Source organism: Sinohyriopsis cumingii, chromosome 9 (assembly GCF_028554795.1).
Source record: "Sinohyriopsis cumingii isolate HCF-2022 chromosome 9, ASM2855479v2, whole genome shotgun sequence".
In the NCBI taxonomy this organism is placed as follows: domain Eukaryota; kingdom Metazoa; phylum Mollusca; class Bivalvia; order Unionida; family Unionidae; genus Sinohyriopsis; species Sinohyriopsis cumingii.
This window is the reverse complement of record NC_142969.1, coordinates 116568185-116584515: the sequence shown is the minus strand read 5'-3', so window position 1 is coordinate 116584515 and position 16331 is coordinate 116568185. Positions and strand designations below refer to the sequence as shown.

Genomic DNA, 16331 nt, shown 5'->3' with positions numbered 1-16331 from the left:
AGATGCTAAATAAATTCAACCAATGGGTAGAGTGCCAAGTTACTCTGGTAAACCAATACTTACCGATACACGACTGAGGAGGGCTGAAAGACATGAGATCAGGTCCTGCCTCTGACCTGGGTTGTGCTGGTTGGATCTTCCTTGGTGGGCTTCGTCCAGGTCGAGGAGGTGCAGGGCGACGTGCTTTTCTGACACCTCCTGTGGCCAATGAATGAGAGCTAGGTTCAGCAGGTCTTGGAGGAGCTGGTCTACTTGGTCTATTCTCACTGTAAACTTTAATGGGGATCAAAGGCACTTTGGACGGAGCGGATGCAATTCTTGGTCCAGTTGGTCTAAGTGGTGGGGCTTTCCTTAATGATGGCTTTCTGTAAATATTCTCATTTTCAATGCCAGGAAGTCTTTGTGGGGAATCTGTCTGAGGTTTCACTCCAGTTTTCGCATCAGAAGGCACAAAATCGTCATCAAAATAAAAAGTTGAATTTCCAACATAGTTTGGATTGAAACCAGTTGTCTTACTACCCTGCCAAGATTTGTTTGCAAAATGAGGGCTGGAAGTTTCGAAATCTTTTTGCATGTTGCCTGTTAACGGCTTTACAGCTGATGACGGAATACCTGGTCTGAAAGTATTCAATGAAGATAAACTGCCAGCTCTTGACTTTCGCAGTTCATTGTTTACCATGTCATTGAGTGATGGTGAAAGGCTTACATTTCCTAAAGAATTCATTGTATGTTTGTCACTGGTTGAAACTCTATCAACAGCAGACAATGACCATGTACTTCTTACCTTTGACTGTGAGTTTGTTGTTGCTAAGCTTGACTGGTCATCTTTCTTTTCTTGACCAAGGCTGACCATTTCATCCATTGAATGAGACTTTGTCAGAAATTCATTTGATGTAATTGCTGATGGCAAATGTGTACTTCTGCCTGGTATCTCCTTTTGTCCAACAGAGGACATATCTGCTGATGTGTCTTTAGGTTTAACACCAAGTGATGGCTTTGGTTTTATCACAGGTTTTGGAGCCAACTGAGGTTTGGGTTTGATCATAGGTTTTACTGCTTTGTGTTCTGTAGTAACTGTAGATGAACAAGTTATTGCACTTTGAGTATGTGACTTTATGACAGGAGTTGATTTTTGTTCTGAGACGTTAATTGGCTCTGAATCAATTTTCTTTTTTCTTGTTGCTAATGTGGTGGTTTGCTCAGGAGAGGAACCTAAAATGTCGATAAAATTAATTGGACACATTCCCACAATGCCTCTTTCATCTCTTGCCTGAAGCCAATTTTCATCAATGTATTTTAATACAGTGACTGTGTCCCCTTCCCTAAGATCTAAGTCACCTTTAGTTTCAGCAGGAAAGTTGTACAAAACAAGTCCATATTGTTCCTCTGCATTATTCCGATCTGCAGTTACAGATGTCATATCCTGTGAACAGTCCTTTTGCGAGACTGGTTCACTATGTTTATGTGAACCTGTCTGCAGGTTTTCAGGTTCTTCAATTTGATATGCATATGGACAGTCTACAACTATTTCAACATAACTAGCTGGGAAAACACCTATTCTTCCATCCTTTTCTCCTTCTATCCACTGCTCATCCACATGTTGAATCAGTGTCACTATTTCGTTGTCTTCGAAGCTTATTTCATCAGGTAACTGTCCATGAAATGGATACAGCGTGCGAGCATAAGGTGTCACACTTGAATCATGGGAACGAGTATTTTCACTAGTATAGGAGAAACTTCTGTCATCTTGGTACTCGTTTTCAACCAAGTTTTGTGTATCCAGACTAGATGATTCAACAGACTGTTGAATCTCAACGTTAGATACATCTAAAGTTTGATTTGTATGATATGTCCTGTGGAGTTGTGGAATTTCAGTATCTACAGCATGTGACTTGGTTTCATTCGAAATCCTACTTCCAACACGATTTGAAATTGGAATTTCAGTATCTTTAATTTCTTGATCATTGTTTACTTGAACGTCCTCATCAACTGTGGCATTCAGCAAAACCACGCATGAGGCAAGGAACATCCCTTTCTGATTTCCAAGTTCCCCCATATACCAATCTTCATCAACCACCTCTGTGACTGTGATGATTTCACCACTTTTGAATCCAAGTTCCCCATCTAGCTGAGCAACAGAGTCACAGAGGGCTCTGGCAAAAAGTGGCTCCTTTGAATGAACATTTGTAGATCGAGCCTGGAGTGTTTTTGGGACTTCTAATTCCACAACATGTGTTGTAGGAAACATTCCCACTTGGGTTCTAATCTTTCCATGCCACCAGTTGCCATCCAGTTTATGTAACCCGATAATTATGTCACCTGAAAGAACATATTCAATTATTTCAAAAAATGTTCCAATTAAGATTTGGCTCTGATAATTTGAATAATTTATGTAAATAGTTTTCCATAAAGTGATCATGTTGAGAACTTATTACTGACAAGAGAACTTATTACTGACAAGAGAACAAGAGAACTTATTACTAAAGAGAACTTATTACTGACAAGAAAACATATAATAATTTTAGACTTTCTATACTTCTTTCATGTAATGACAGGAAACTGCTTTACACTGTGAACTGAAGGGTGGTCCTATGGATAAAAAATATTTTTGTTCCTTTGAGCTGTCACTCATAGGAAACTGGAATAGTGATATATAGGCTGGAAAACGTATTACCATGTATAAATTAATAAGAAAACAAGCTTTTTGGATTGAACAAGGCACATTTTTAAAATATCAACTGCAATTTTAAAATTTTCATATGGTCTTAATATCATATGCTTGTCTACAAAACAAGCTGACTCAACATTTACAATCAGGATAATGGGACGGGGTGGGACATCATGCTACATGTACATGTCTCACAGCATGATGCCCCAGTGCTAGACCTCATTATAAACTGCCACACTTCAGACACTGTAGCAATATGGCTCAAAAAGTGTTAAAGCTACGTTAAAAATCCAAAACACAAACACACATTGTATTTATAAGGAAGGAACATGTTTAATTCTGCATCAGGCCATACATTTCAATGATGCATTAATGTGATCAGGTATTGTTACATTCTTACCCTTCCTGAACTCCAAGTCTCCATCCTGTTGAGCAGGAAAGTTATCTGTAGCTGCAAACAACTTTTGTCCGGCATCAACTGATGGTAAAACAATTTTCTCCACAAAACTAGTGGGGAAATTTCCTTCCACAGTTTCTAAGCGGCCACGGAGCCAATTTTTATCGATGACTTTTGTGACCTTCAGGATATCATCTTTCATAAGCTTTAGTTCCCCTGGTTGATTGGTGTGAAAATCGTAAACGGCCTTTACAAAGTGTCCTACATACTCCTCTGCCTCAGGTCGCATCTGAAAAATAATATAAAAAATTATATACTTGGATATGTCAATAAACAATTTTGGGTAATAAAATCTTAGAAAGATAACAAAAAACCTGGCACATGTAGTACCAGAGGAACTTTGGTTATAATTGGAGTAATCAAAGCAGTTTGAAGGTCCCACAGCCAGCTGTTTTTTGTAAGCATAACAATATGTACATTAGTTATGATCCAACACATTTTTTTCTCAATCAGATGAAAAAACACATTCCTGGTGTATGGAAATTTGATATTTTTTAAAATTACAAATTACTGAAAGATGATATCTGGAAGCTAAGATGCCTTTACTGTGCTTAAAAATGTTTAATAAAAGTGGATATTTAAAGGTATTAGTCACTTTATAACTTAAAAAGTTAAGAGCTTGATTTTCATGTTTTCAACTGGTAATGGTGGTCACTAATTGCTGAATGGTTAGCTTCACTGATCCTTGGAAGAGAGGTGTATACAGCTCAAAATCAGTGAATTGATAATTTTCTTTGGATATATTTATCTCTCAAAATGATGAAATACAATCATATTTGGAAAAAAAAAAAAACAACTGGATAATGATTCCAGTAATGTAGCTATTGCTGTTTCTTATGCAATATTGTTATACAATGCATAAGTATGTCTGAAGTGTCCTTAGATGAATGGAAAACTCAGCTGTCCATTCATCAGTAAGGTGTCCTTTTGAGAAAACACCTGACATGACTTTTCAATGAACTAAATATGGGATTAGAAGCTATATACAAGGAATAATTACCAAGTCATGCTACCTGAAATAGTAAACTAAACCCATGTAAAAAGCTTACCATGCAAGTGTCCTAATCCCTTCATCCTGAAAACAGTAAGTACTGAATGGAAACAACCCAAACTTACAGTGAATTAAGTGATTAGTTTTCAGACTAATCAAGGTGTCCCAGCATGTACAGTAAATATAGTAGACATACACTAAACTGATATATTAAACTTGATAGCATTTTAAAACAACATGTAAAAGAATTTGTTTTAAAATCAGCTTCAAAAGCTATTATTATTTTTCATCCCTAAAACAAGATTTACCTTATGTAAGTAACTCACTGAGTAATCTTGGAGAAACAGCCACTAAATATTACTGACAAGGAAATAACTGGTTTACAAAAAAAAACTGTTAGATGAGAGAAACAAAAAGATCAGTTCTCTTGAAACCAAACTGAAGTAGGAAGATGACATGGCCATTTTGGAAAGGTTTGTGGTATTAGATACTGAGTGCAAAACTTTAGTATTTTAATAAATTTGCAAACAACCTTCAAGGTGACACTACTGGTTCAAAGTATCCATCCTTTACACAAAATAATTAATATCATTAAATCATAATTAATAATTAACCCTTGATATGGCAAATTTAAATTAATAGATACTTCTCTGAACTATCTTTTGTAGAAAACACTTAAAATGTCATAACCTCTACCCTTCTTCCAGTCAGTATCCTTAACAGTATTTTGCAGAAATGATATAGAAGATACACTTTCAAATCTAGACATTAGCAAGGTAGGGTGGAGGTGGGGGTCTTGATGAGAGGCTACTTATGGAATGAGCTCCTCTACTAACATAACAATTATTCTAATGTTTCTATAATCAATACTTATTGATTACTATCTGATACTATGATAATATGGTATACACAATTTTCTTTGAATATTTCCCCAGGCAGGATCAAAATTTGCATGTATCTTCTTATTCCTTTTCATTCCTCATGTCAGTTACATGACCTAAGTAAAGACTACTGTCATCGAGAACACTTGAAATAAGTTTTAAGCTTTGTTGCTCAATCCTTTTTATCTCCTGATGTGTATTAAGATGAACTTTCTGTGATGACCTCTGAAAAAAAAATAGCTATCCAATATGCACAATGGTACAAAGAAAATATCAAACTCATTCATGCCCCAAAATTTGGTCACAGCGACCTATTTTTATTATGGCTGAGTAACTGTAATTGAGCTGCATCGACATACCAATGCTTATGAGTGTATGTGAAATTGGGTCAAAGATATTTAGGGCATAGATGAAAATACAAATATAAATCAATTTTTTTAAAACTAGGTTACTGTGACCCGATTTGGTATAGTTGTAGTACCCTTCCTAAGATGCCTTAACCTACCATGTTTCACTGGATAATAATGCTCAGAAAAACTGAGGGTGTAATAAATGCATTCATTCATTCTTTTTTCAACATTTTTGACTCTTATCCTACATGCATGTCTTTTTTCCTGGGCACTTACTTTTTTCTCTCAATCTTCACTTTTTTCAGCTGGACCCTAAGTTTCACCACAGTGAGGGTCCAAGACTCTCACTCTCAAAATCTACAGAGAGCTTTGCAATGCTCCTGACTGCATATGCTATGAAAACAGTTGTTCCAAGTTTTCTCTAATTTCAGGACATGCATCTATATTTGAGGGAACGATGACATCATTTGTCCAGTAATGAATTACATGTACCTGTACACCAAGACACTTTCTGCCAAAGTTGGTCAAATTCTTTGTTGCTTTTTGGAGATAAAGTCATTGAAATGGTTATTTTCTTATTAGTAACAGCACTGATATGTGATTCCAGATCTGCAACATTCATGTAATTGAGAAAGGTCTTCAAGCTTTCTATCAAATCTGATCAAATTTGGCTATGTCACATTTAAAAGAAGTTTAAACATTTTTCTATTTATAGTAACAACAGCCATAATGATACACTTATATCATTGGTAAAATTTAAAATCCCTTCGTACCAGAATATTAATTGTCAAATTTGGCTAAATTCATTTTTTTTTAATTAAAGGAATTTCTATTTTAATTACTGCAAGTGGCACATCTAATGACCAGTCGTCATCTTCTGTATAAATTTGAAAACCCTTAGTGATATTATTTTCTGTCAAATTATGTCGAGCAGCTTTTGAGAAATTGTTTAGTCATTTTACTATTTTTGTTAACAGTGGCCATATTTGATGGCAGATGGACATCATACGTATCAAACTGAAAACTTTCGTCAAGTTCTGCTGAGCACTTTTTGAGAAGACTTTTAAAGGTGACTTCATCTGATGACAAATTGGCATTGCACATTTAAACTGAAAGCTATTTACTCCAGGATCCTTTCTTTCAACTAAGACAAATTTTGTTGAGATAGCTTTCAAAAGAAGTCATTTAAATGTTGTTACATGTGTATTTTTAGTAACAGCGAACATATCTGGAATAGATGGTCTTCAAATGTGCATAGTGCATGGTGGTCTATTATTCATCCCCCGGAAGGGGTTGGAGCTAAGGGGCAGAGGAGACTTGTCACATCAACTCACAAAATTAATGATTTATGCCATTTTTAGACTTTTCATACCTTTTTTCAATTTAGTTTTAAGGTGTACAAATTATAATAGGCTAACAAAAGTTTGGAGGACATCATACAAATAGCTTGACTATTTAGAATGACTTAATATGGAAAACAGCAAAAACTGTCAGAAAATTATTCCCATAACATGTCTTATTAACACACTGTTTGCAGAATATAAGCTATTCTTTAAGGATATACAACTAATTTAATCTATTTATTACTTACAAATGGGAACATGAAAAGGTGGATAGATGGTTGAGCAGACATCATTAAAATTATAACCACAAAAAAGCAGACATAAAATATAGGCACGGTCATGGTGACTTACTTATAGTAAGGTAGTTACAAGAGTTGTATTTTTCAATATACTTCAGCATATAAGTTTCAATTATTAGAGGTAACACTTGCCAACAAATTCAAACAAACAGGATTTTCAAGGAAATTTGTTGAGTGCAAAAATAGGCCAGAAAATGGCCAAAATTAAGATAAGAGAGTAGGGAGCACTGGTCAAGAGTGGTCAAATTTTAGATCTCTATGACTAACACTTATCACTAAATATAATCAAAAATAAAACAGGACCCAAATCATTGAAAATAAACAAGCAATTCATTGTAATCTAATTATTATATAGTGGCCTATAGTGATTCTAGACGTTTCCAGGGGCCCCGAGTGGTCTAAAGCGCTCTCCATTACAGATCACTGCCATCTCACCTCTGTCTTTGTGGGTTCGAGTCTTGGATTCAGCCGATGTGAGAAAGCTTGCCAGTAGCTTCTTGTGGGTCAGTGGTTCTTTCTGGGTTTTTTCCAGAGTTCTTCCTCCACCATTAATACTGGCCGCCATGTATAGCCTATCGTGTGCTGAAAAATGGTGTTAAACCTTACAACAACAACAACTAGACATTTCCATGTTTAATGACATACTAAATAGAAGCCTGCCTCAAATAATTAATCAAGTTTTATTTTATTTTTTTTAAAACCCTGTTCAAAGTATGAGTAGACACTACTGCACCTGATAAAAATCAGCACAAAAATAAACACCCAACAGGTGCTGTATGTGTAATTTAATAACTCAGTCAACAGTGGCTACAATGCTGTTAAAATTATTTGAGCATGAAAAGTAGGTCAAGTGAAAATTCAATATGTTAGTGTACTGCTTATTCAAATGCATTATTTGCTTTCATTTATACAGTTCAAAAGGATGAAGAGTACTGTATAGCTAAGTAACTTACTCCAAAGCTCAAACCATCACATATAGCTACACACACAATGATGTATAGACAATGTCACATCTAATCTTCACCCTTATGCAACAAACACTCACACACACCGATGCATGTACAATGTCAAATCTAATCTACACCCTTATGCAACACACAAACACTCACATCAATGTATGTACAATGTCACATCTAATCTACACCCTTATGGAACGTATAAATCCACACACACATCGATGTATAGACAATGTCACATCTAATCTTCACCCTTATGGAACATACAAACCCATGCACACACACAGATGAATGGACAATGTCACATCTAATCTACACCCTTATGGAACATACGAACACACACACACATCGTTGAATGGACAATGTCACATCTAATCTACACACTTATGGAACATACAAACCCACACACACATCAATGTATGGACAATGTCACATCTAATCTACACACTTATGCAACATACAAACCCACACACACATTGATGTATGTACAATGTCACATCTAATCTACACACTTATGCAACATACAAACCCATACACACATCAATGAATGTACAATGTCACATGTAATCTACACCCTTATGCAACATACAAACCCACACACACATTGATGTATGTACAATGTCACATCTAATCTACACCCTTATGCAACACACAAACCCACACACACATCGATGTATGGACAATGTCACATCTAATCTACACCCTTATGCAACACACAAACCCACACACACATCAATGTATGGACAATGTCACATCTAATCTACACACTTATGCAACATACAAACCCACACACACATCGATGTATGTACAATGTCACATCTAATCTACACCCTTATGGAAAATACAAACACTCACACACATCGATGTATGTACAATATCACATCTAATCTACACCCTTATGCAACTTACAAACCCATGCACACACAGTCGATGAATGGACAATGTCACATCTAACCTATACACTTATGGAACATACAAACCCACACACACATCGATGTATGTACAATGTCACATCTAATCTACACCCTTACGGAACATACAAACCCATGCACACACACTGATGTGTGTACAATGTCACATCTAATCTACACCCTTATGCAACATACAAACCCCATACACATCAATGCATGGACAATGTTACATCTAATCTACAATTGTGCAACATACAAACCCACACACCAATGTATGGACAAATCTAATCTACACTACACAAACATTGATGTATGGACAATGCCACACCTACCTAATCCACGCCATTTCTATAAAAATCATGGAAATGATTAAATAAAATTTTTGCCACATTTAGACAATAGCCTTTATATAAGATAATTATTCATTTAGAGTACATACAGAAAATGTTCATGATGATTTTGTGAAGCTAGGACTGTGTAATGAATGGTGTATTGCCAGATTTTTCAGTTTTGCACCTTGGATGAGCTGTCAAAGGGCAGCTGAGAACAGAGAAAGATGAAGAGTTGGTTGTGAAGTCATCTGCAGTACCACAATGACATCTTCGGTTTTGGGATTGATGATGATGATGTTGATGATGATGATCTGTTAATGGGACATTTTACATACCTACATGTACATTGCTCTATAATGAACACCATATTGGAATTCGTTAAATATAGGGGGACACTGGCAGTCTGGGGTTAGAAAATATCCCCTGGGATTTCTCATTGTATAACACTAATTAAATGTCAGCTCTCCAGGCACTTAGCTCCCATTTCCTGGCAGATATAGCTAACAAAGTGTTATGTGTGGTGAATAACTGACCTACAAATGAACAATGGAGATTACAATAATCTCTCAGAAATGGCAAAATGTCTTCAAATATTTCTCCATACCTCATAATCTGATGCACTTATATTAAATATTTATAGCAACTGCAAGATCAGAAAACATTCATTTGTAAATGAAAAATCCAGACCTAGTGATATTTCATTTTGATGAAGCACTGATATACATGTACTAAAGTTTACATATTGGGGAAAACAATGTAAAAGCACAACTGGCCCAGACAGCTAAAAGTCATTGTTGGTTTGAGCTAAATACCAAGTAGTCTCTGGTATGACTCTGATGGGGTTTGAACCCACGACCTCCTGCATCAGAGACGGCCGCTCTAACCACTAGGCCACTGGAGGAGTCCCCGAGTGGCCAAGTGGTCTAAAGCGCTCTCCATTACAGATCACTGCCATCTCACCTCTGTCTGCATGGGTTCGAGTTTTGGATTTGGCTAATGTGGGTATGTGAGAAAGCTTGCCAGTAGCTTCTCGTGGGTCGGTGGTTCTTTCCGGGTTTTCCCCGAGTTCTTCCTCCACCATTAATACTGGCCACCATGAACAGCTTATCGTGTGCTGAAAAATGGTGTTAAACCCTACAACAACAACAAAAAGGCCACTGGAGCAGTCATGGATAGGATCAAGAGCATCAACAAGTGTTAAAACTGGTTTAATTGCCTTCCACTAATCCACTTTAACTGACCTGATTGTGACTTTGCACAGAAAGCAATGTATTCTCACAAGTCATTAAAAAAATATGACTCTATTTGTGTCACACACACCCTCTGAAGACTAGGGGTTTGGGACTGAAAAATGGGGTCAAGGATGAGAGACCCTTTGTTGACCGAGAGTAGTGTTGTGATGTGATTTGGATTTTTAACGTAGCTTTAACAATTTTTCAGTCATATCGCTACGATGTCTGCAATGTGGCAGTTTATAGTGATGTCTAGCACTGGGGCATCATGCCGCAGACATGTAGCATGATGTCCCACCCAGTCACATTATCCTGACACTGGGCCGACCAGTCCTAACACTAACCTCTTAATGCTGAGCGCCAAGCGAGGCAGCTGTTAGTACTGTTTTTGTAAGTCTTTGGTATGACTCGGCCGGGGATTGAACCCACGACCTCAAGCATCCGACGGGGGACACTCTAACCACTAGGCCACCGGAGCGGTAGACCAAGAGTAGTGAGAACCAAGGAAATGCATTCAATTTATCCTTACTAGCCACCTAGCAATCAACAGTTGTTTTGGCAATACTAAAATTTGCTATAACAATACAATAAAACCTGAAAGACCATTGTTATGGAAGCCACCTGTCATCATGAAAGACCACTGTTATGGAAGCCACCTGTCATCATGAAAGACCATTGTTATGGAAGCCACCTGTCATCATGAAAGACCATTGTTATGGAAGCCACCTGTCAACATGAAAGACCATTGTTATGGAAGCCACCTGTCATCATGAAAGACCATTGTTATGGAAGCCACCTGTCAACATGAAAGACCATTGTTATGGAAGCCACCTGTCATCATGAAAGACCATATTTTTCATGCACTGATGAAAAGTGCCATTACAAAATACCATGACCTCTAAAGAGATACCATGTCTTTTAAGACCACAGACAGGCTGATATCTCAGGACAGCACATTCAAACTTGGCTGAACCACCATGAACTTGTAAAACTTCATAAATACCACATCATAATGATAATCACCATTTTTTCCCAGTCCTCTGTTGTTTTCCCTCCATGATGCAAGATTATGGATTATCCTTTAATCTGAATGATGACTCTTAAATAATGAGCAAGCACATGAAATTCATGCACACTCAATTTGCCATGAGTAAAAGTAAATCTATAAAATTCATTAATACATGTATAATTTACAAAACTCAGTCTAATCATGTCAACACTTGACTTCTAGATCAACCACTATTTCAAGCACTAAGTGACTTTGATCAAAATAAAGTGCTTTCACTGACATGTAATTATTAAAAGCACTGTACTAATCGTAATGTATTTGCTATCGCACACAGTTCTAATGCATGCAACACATTGCCATAACAGTCTTAAAGAATACTGCACATAGCCATAACACAGTTCTAATGCATACAACACATTGCCATAACACAGTTCTAATGCACACAACACACTGCCATAACACAGTTCTAATGCATACAACAGACAGCCATAAAACAGTTCTAATGCATACAGCAGACAGCCATAACACAGTTCTAATGCATACAGCAGACAGCCATAACACAGTTCTAATGCATACAGCAGATAGCCTTAAATGATTTCTAATGCAAACAGCACATAGTTATAACACAGTTCCAATGCATATTGCACATAGCTATAACACAGTTCCAGTGCATACAGGACATAGCCATTGCCATAGCATAATTCCAGTGCATACACAATATAGCCATTGCCATAACACAGTATTGCCAGCATTGCTGCAGCTCTGCCATTCATGAAAATAACCAACTGTCAGGGTTCATACAGACTTTGAGAAACAAAATTCATGAACTTTCACTTACCATTTTTTACAAACATCATGACCTACCAACACAAAAATCTTATGACATATATATTACAAGTCAACAGAAAGCATAGTTTTTAGTATAGGTGAATAATCCTTTGTGTTGTCATAGTGAAAGTCACTTCTGAGCGATAATTGTGCCCTAGAATAGTCATTATCTTTATTTTTTAAATGTCATAGTCATTGTTTGAGTGTCTCACACTTGTAACCCACTCAGTCCTGCAGGTATTTGTAATGAAGAAGGAAAAGGATCCTTGTTAAACCGATATATCAATTAAAACTAAATGATCTCCAAACTATAAAGTTTTTAGAGAGAAGCAGTCATGAACAAGTAGACAAAATAAAAAGACCCCTAAAAAATCTTGGAACTAAATAAATCACATTTGTAGAAAATACTACCATGCATGTTATACTCATTATAATCCCAGAATGTACGCTGCAGAATAAATAGAAAAACAAAGATAATCCATCACCAAATACTTCATAATGATAATCACAGATAATATCGCTCTAGCTTAGTATGAGTACTTAAAATTTTGAGCTGTGATTAGACCCATGATTAATAACAAGGAAATAATTGGCCGCAATTGCCCTGTAGTGTGTTCTCCTCATCTGCAATATCGTATTGCAATATGTTCATGGCATCTTTCTTCTCCTTAGCTTTCTGCCAAACAGTATTAACTTGACAAATTAATGCAATTGTCCCTATTTCTACTTGTGATACATCAAGATTGTTAAGCACATCAAGACTATTCCTATCTACTGGAACCTCAGCACATTCCAGATTTATCTTAATTTGGAACACCACTGGAATTCACTCTATACCTTTGGAATTGTGATAGAACTTTCAGGACTATTTTGGATTTAATTCAAAATACTGTAAGTTCCTTTTAAATTTTCACTCTGTATTCTAGGGAAATAAATTATTTGCTGAACTTTACTAAACTTTTATTGGTTCTCGTTACTTAGATTATGGGGGCCCCGAGTGGCCAAGTGGTCTAAAGTGCTGACTGTTACAGAACACTGCTGTGTCACCATGTGTGGGTTTGAGTCTCCGGCTCAACCAATGTGGGTATGTGAGATAGCTTGCCAGTAGCTTCTCGAGGGTCAGTGGTTCTTTGTGGGGTTTTCCCGGGATCTTACTCCACCATGTATACTGGCCACCATGTATAGCCTATCTTGTGCTGAAAAATGGCATTAAACCCTACAACAACAACAACTTAGATCAAGACCACAGAGTCATAACACCAGCATCAGATATTTCAAGTTCCAATTTTGTCTCTCAATCTCTAATGCCTCATCATTTAAACATGTACATGAAACAGTGCTGTTCATTGGTAGAGTTGTTGGGGGAACATTATTGTGCTTTTATTCCCCTACAATTATTAATTGTGGATCACTGAAATTGTGAGATACAGGCAATTTAGGGTGAGAAAATGTCCCCTTGACTTGCTCTTAGTCATCGTCACAAGCTTGAGCAATAATCCAATATTGCCCATGGCCGCCTTTACAGGCATTTCCTCACTTCTCATGAATATGCACAAATACACCAATCACTGCAAGCACAAGCAAATTTTCCTCACTACTGTGACCAATCATGATTTTTCATGCTGTCTGAATAAGCTAATCAAAGTTTCTCTTCTGAGCAAGGTCACTTAACAATCAATAAAACGTGCACTTCCATTCATATTGTGGACTGATACACTGTGTCGATGACATATTGTTGTTCATACATACTGTACTATAAAAAAAAGAGAAATATCTACACTGGCAGTTACAGGTGATGTTGAAGCACAGTGGAATTCTGCCTGTGATGTGTAATGATGACTCTTAGAAAAACACTAATTAAGACCACCTGTCTGTAAAGTCTATTTTATCCTTGTCCCCTAATGGGTAATAATACAGCTTTAACTTTATGTTTTATCCTTCTTTTTCACAGAATTTCAGATTTAAGCAAAACAATGCGTAGCCATCACAAAGATTTTTTTTATAAGTACAACGAAATGTCTAAAGTAAGTATTTTCCATGCCATTTTCCACACCCATTTTAAATGGGCAATACTTATTCTATTATGTCTGTGTGTTTTATGTAATTTTCGATATCACTGAAAGGTATGGATGGATACCACTTAATGATGAGTACCTAGGTACTCAAATTATCGTCGTAGTGGAGCAATATAGAACAAAACAATTCAGCAATTCGTTCTTCGTAAAAACACTTGTGGGCTGGAATAAAAAACAGTGGAAAGCTACAAGACAGCTCTTGAACAATTTTATTAACTTTTTAGTCGCGCTCTCTCTCTCTTCCGGTGCAATTGTAAACCGTAACTGACCCTGCACTGTAGACATTCAGAATATATTCACTGGAACCACGTACAAGTTTTCCTCTGTACAGTAATTCAACAGGTGTTCAACGTTCGCAATATTTGTTTTCAACTTGGGCATATTTTGGAAAAGGATACTGAAATATATGTACCATAGTAAATAGTTTACTCTTACGTAACGCTCTTCTACTATGTTTTCAATAATCATCTGCGCGGAATAAACTTAGAGAGATCAGTTGTTGAAGGTATCCCCAACCCCGTCGTACTCGACGCTATTCGATTTTAGGATCTCATAAAGCATATCGTAAATTAAAGAGTATCATGTTATATAGTACATCCTAAACAGATATATGCTTAAGCTGAACTAGAGCAAAGACACTTGTAGATAAGGTATACTACCTTTATTTTGGACTGACATCTCTCCTCTACCCTTCCGTCTATTTTTATACTGGAAATGGGTTAATGGAGGGGGAATAACTCTTAGATGATTCGTGAATTACCTCTCTTCAGTATTAAACATACTTACCAAGTCTTTACGAGACTTAAATACATAACAGAAAAAAAAGTTCTCTTACCTATCTTATCTATTTTAAATTTAAATTGACAAATAAATTCCTTTAAAATTCTAAACAATTTAAGATTTCCTAATTATACATATATTATATAATCTATTATTTTATCTTTTTTATCTTTTTAATTAAAAAGAACAACAACAGGAAGTGTCATTTAATTTGCACAAGCAATGTTTACTATCTTCTTCGTTAAGCTCCTTGAAGTAAATATTGACTCTTAACAAAATTTGACCAACAACTTATCTTGGATCTGTCAAAAAGTAGCACGACAATTAAAAATATTGCAACGTCTCAACAACTGTTTATCAACTACTATTAAGCTATTGACCCATAAATATTTTATAAAAGTCAAACTTTAAATAATGTCCCCATTTGGCCATGTCTGTAGCAAAAAAAAATACGGTATTATGCATCGTAATTGGTGTTTGATAATTTTAATGGCTTGCACGAACCTCTGCTAAGAAAAACAAATGTTCCTGCTCCACACAGACGAAGACTATTATGCGTTGCAACTGAATTATATGGAATACTTCACACACACACACACACACACACACATCTTAAATTACTTGAGTAATCTGGTCATTATAATCTTGACCATCAACAATACTAAGTGAAATGACCACAGGTAGGGCAAGCCTTTATAAATCTGACGCTCCAGGAGTATGGAACAGTATGCCCAACGAACTGAGAACAATCCCTGATTTCAAAGAATTCAGAAGGCTGATTTAGACATGGTCAGTGTAAATGTGCTTCATGTCAATCTGTTTAACGGTCAGTGGTAACTCGGCTTTAAGGTTACCAATTTCGCCGAGTTTCTATGTAAATCCTGGTCTCATGGTGCTTTGTGTAATTACTTACTTACGTAGATATTTTGTTTTAGCTTTAATTTTAACTGTTAGCACCATCGCACCCTCATTTCCTGATATCTTAATTAATAATAAGAAAATTCTTATTTTGAATCTACATTTTCAAATGTTAACCTTTATGTGATGTGTAATGTATGTTATGTGTAATGAATATATGTGTGTGTGTGTGTGTGTGTGTGTGTGTGTGTTGTTGTTGTTGTAGGTTTAACGCCATTTTTTCAGCACATGATAAGCTATACATGGCGGCTAGTATTAATGGTGCAGGAAGAACCCGGGAAAACCCCTGGAAAGAACCACC

General features: G+C 36.4%; 1 protein-coding gene across 2 annotated transcripts in view; it reads right to left on the bottom strand.

Moving 5' to 3' along the window:
* The window catches only part of LOC149792524 (dynamin-binding protein-like), a 115965-nt gene extending 100920 nt beyond the window's left edge, over window positions 1-15045 (bottom strand). For both annotated transcript variants that reach the window (XM_089971150.1, XM_089971151.1), the window contains exons 1-3: window positions 14992-15045; window positions 3069-3354; window positions 64-2319 (exon numbers count right to left, since the gene is read on the bottom strand). In XM_089971150.1, coding sequence (XP_089827276.1) covers window positions 64-2319; window positions 3069-3354 — 2542 coding nt within the window. In that variant the 5' untranslated portion in view covers window positions 14992-15045. The remainder of the gene's footprint in view (window positions 1-63; window positions 2320-3068; window positions 3355-14991) is intronic.
* Window positions 15046-16331: the final 1286 nt, after the last annotated feature.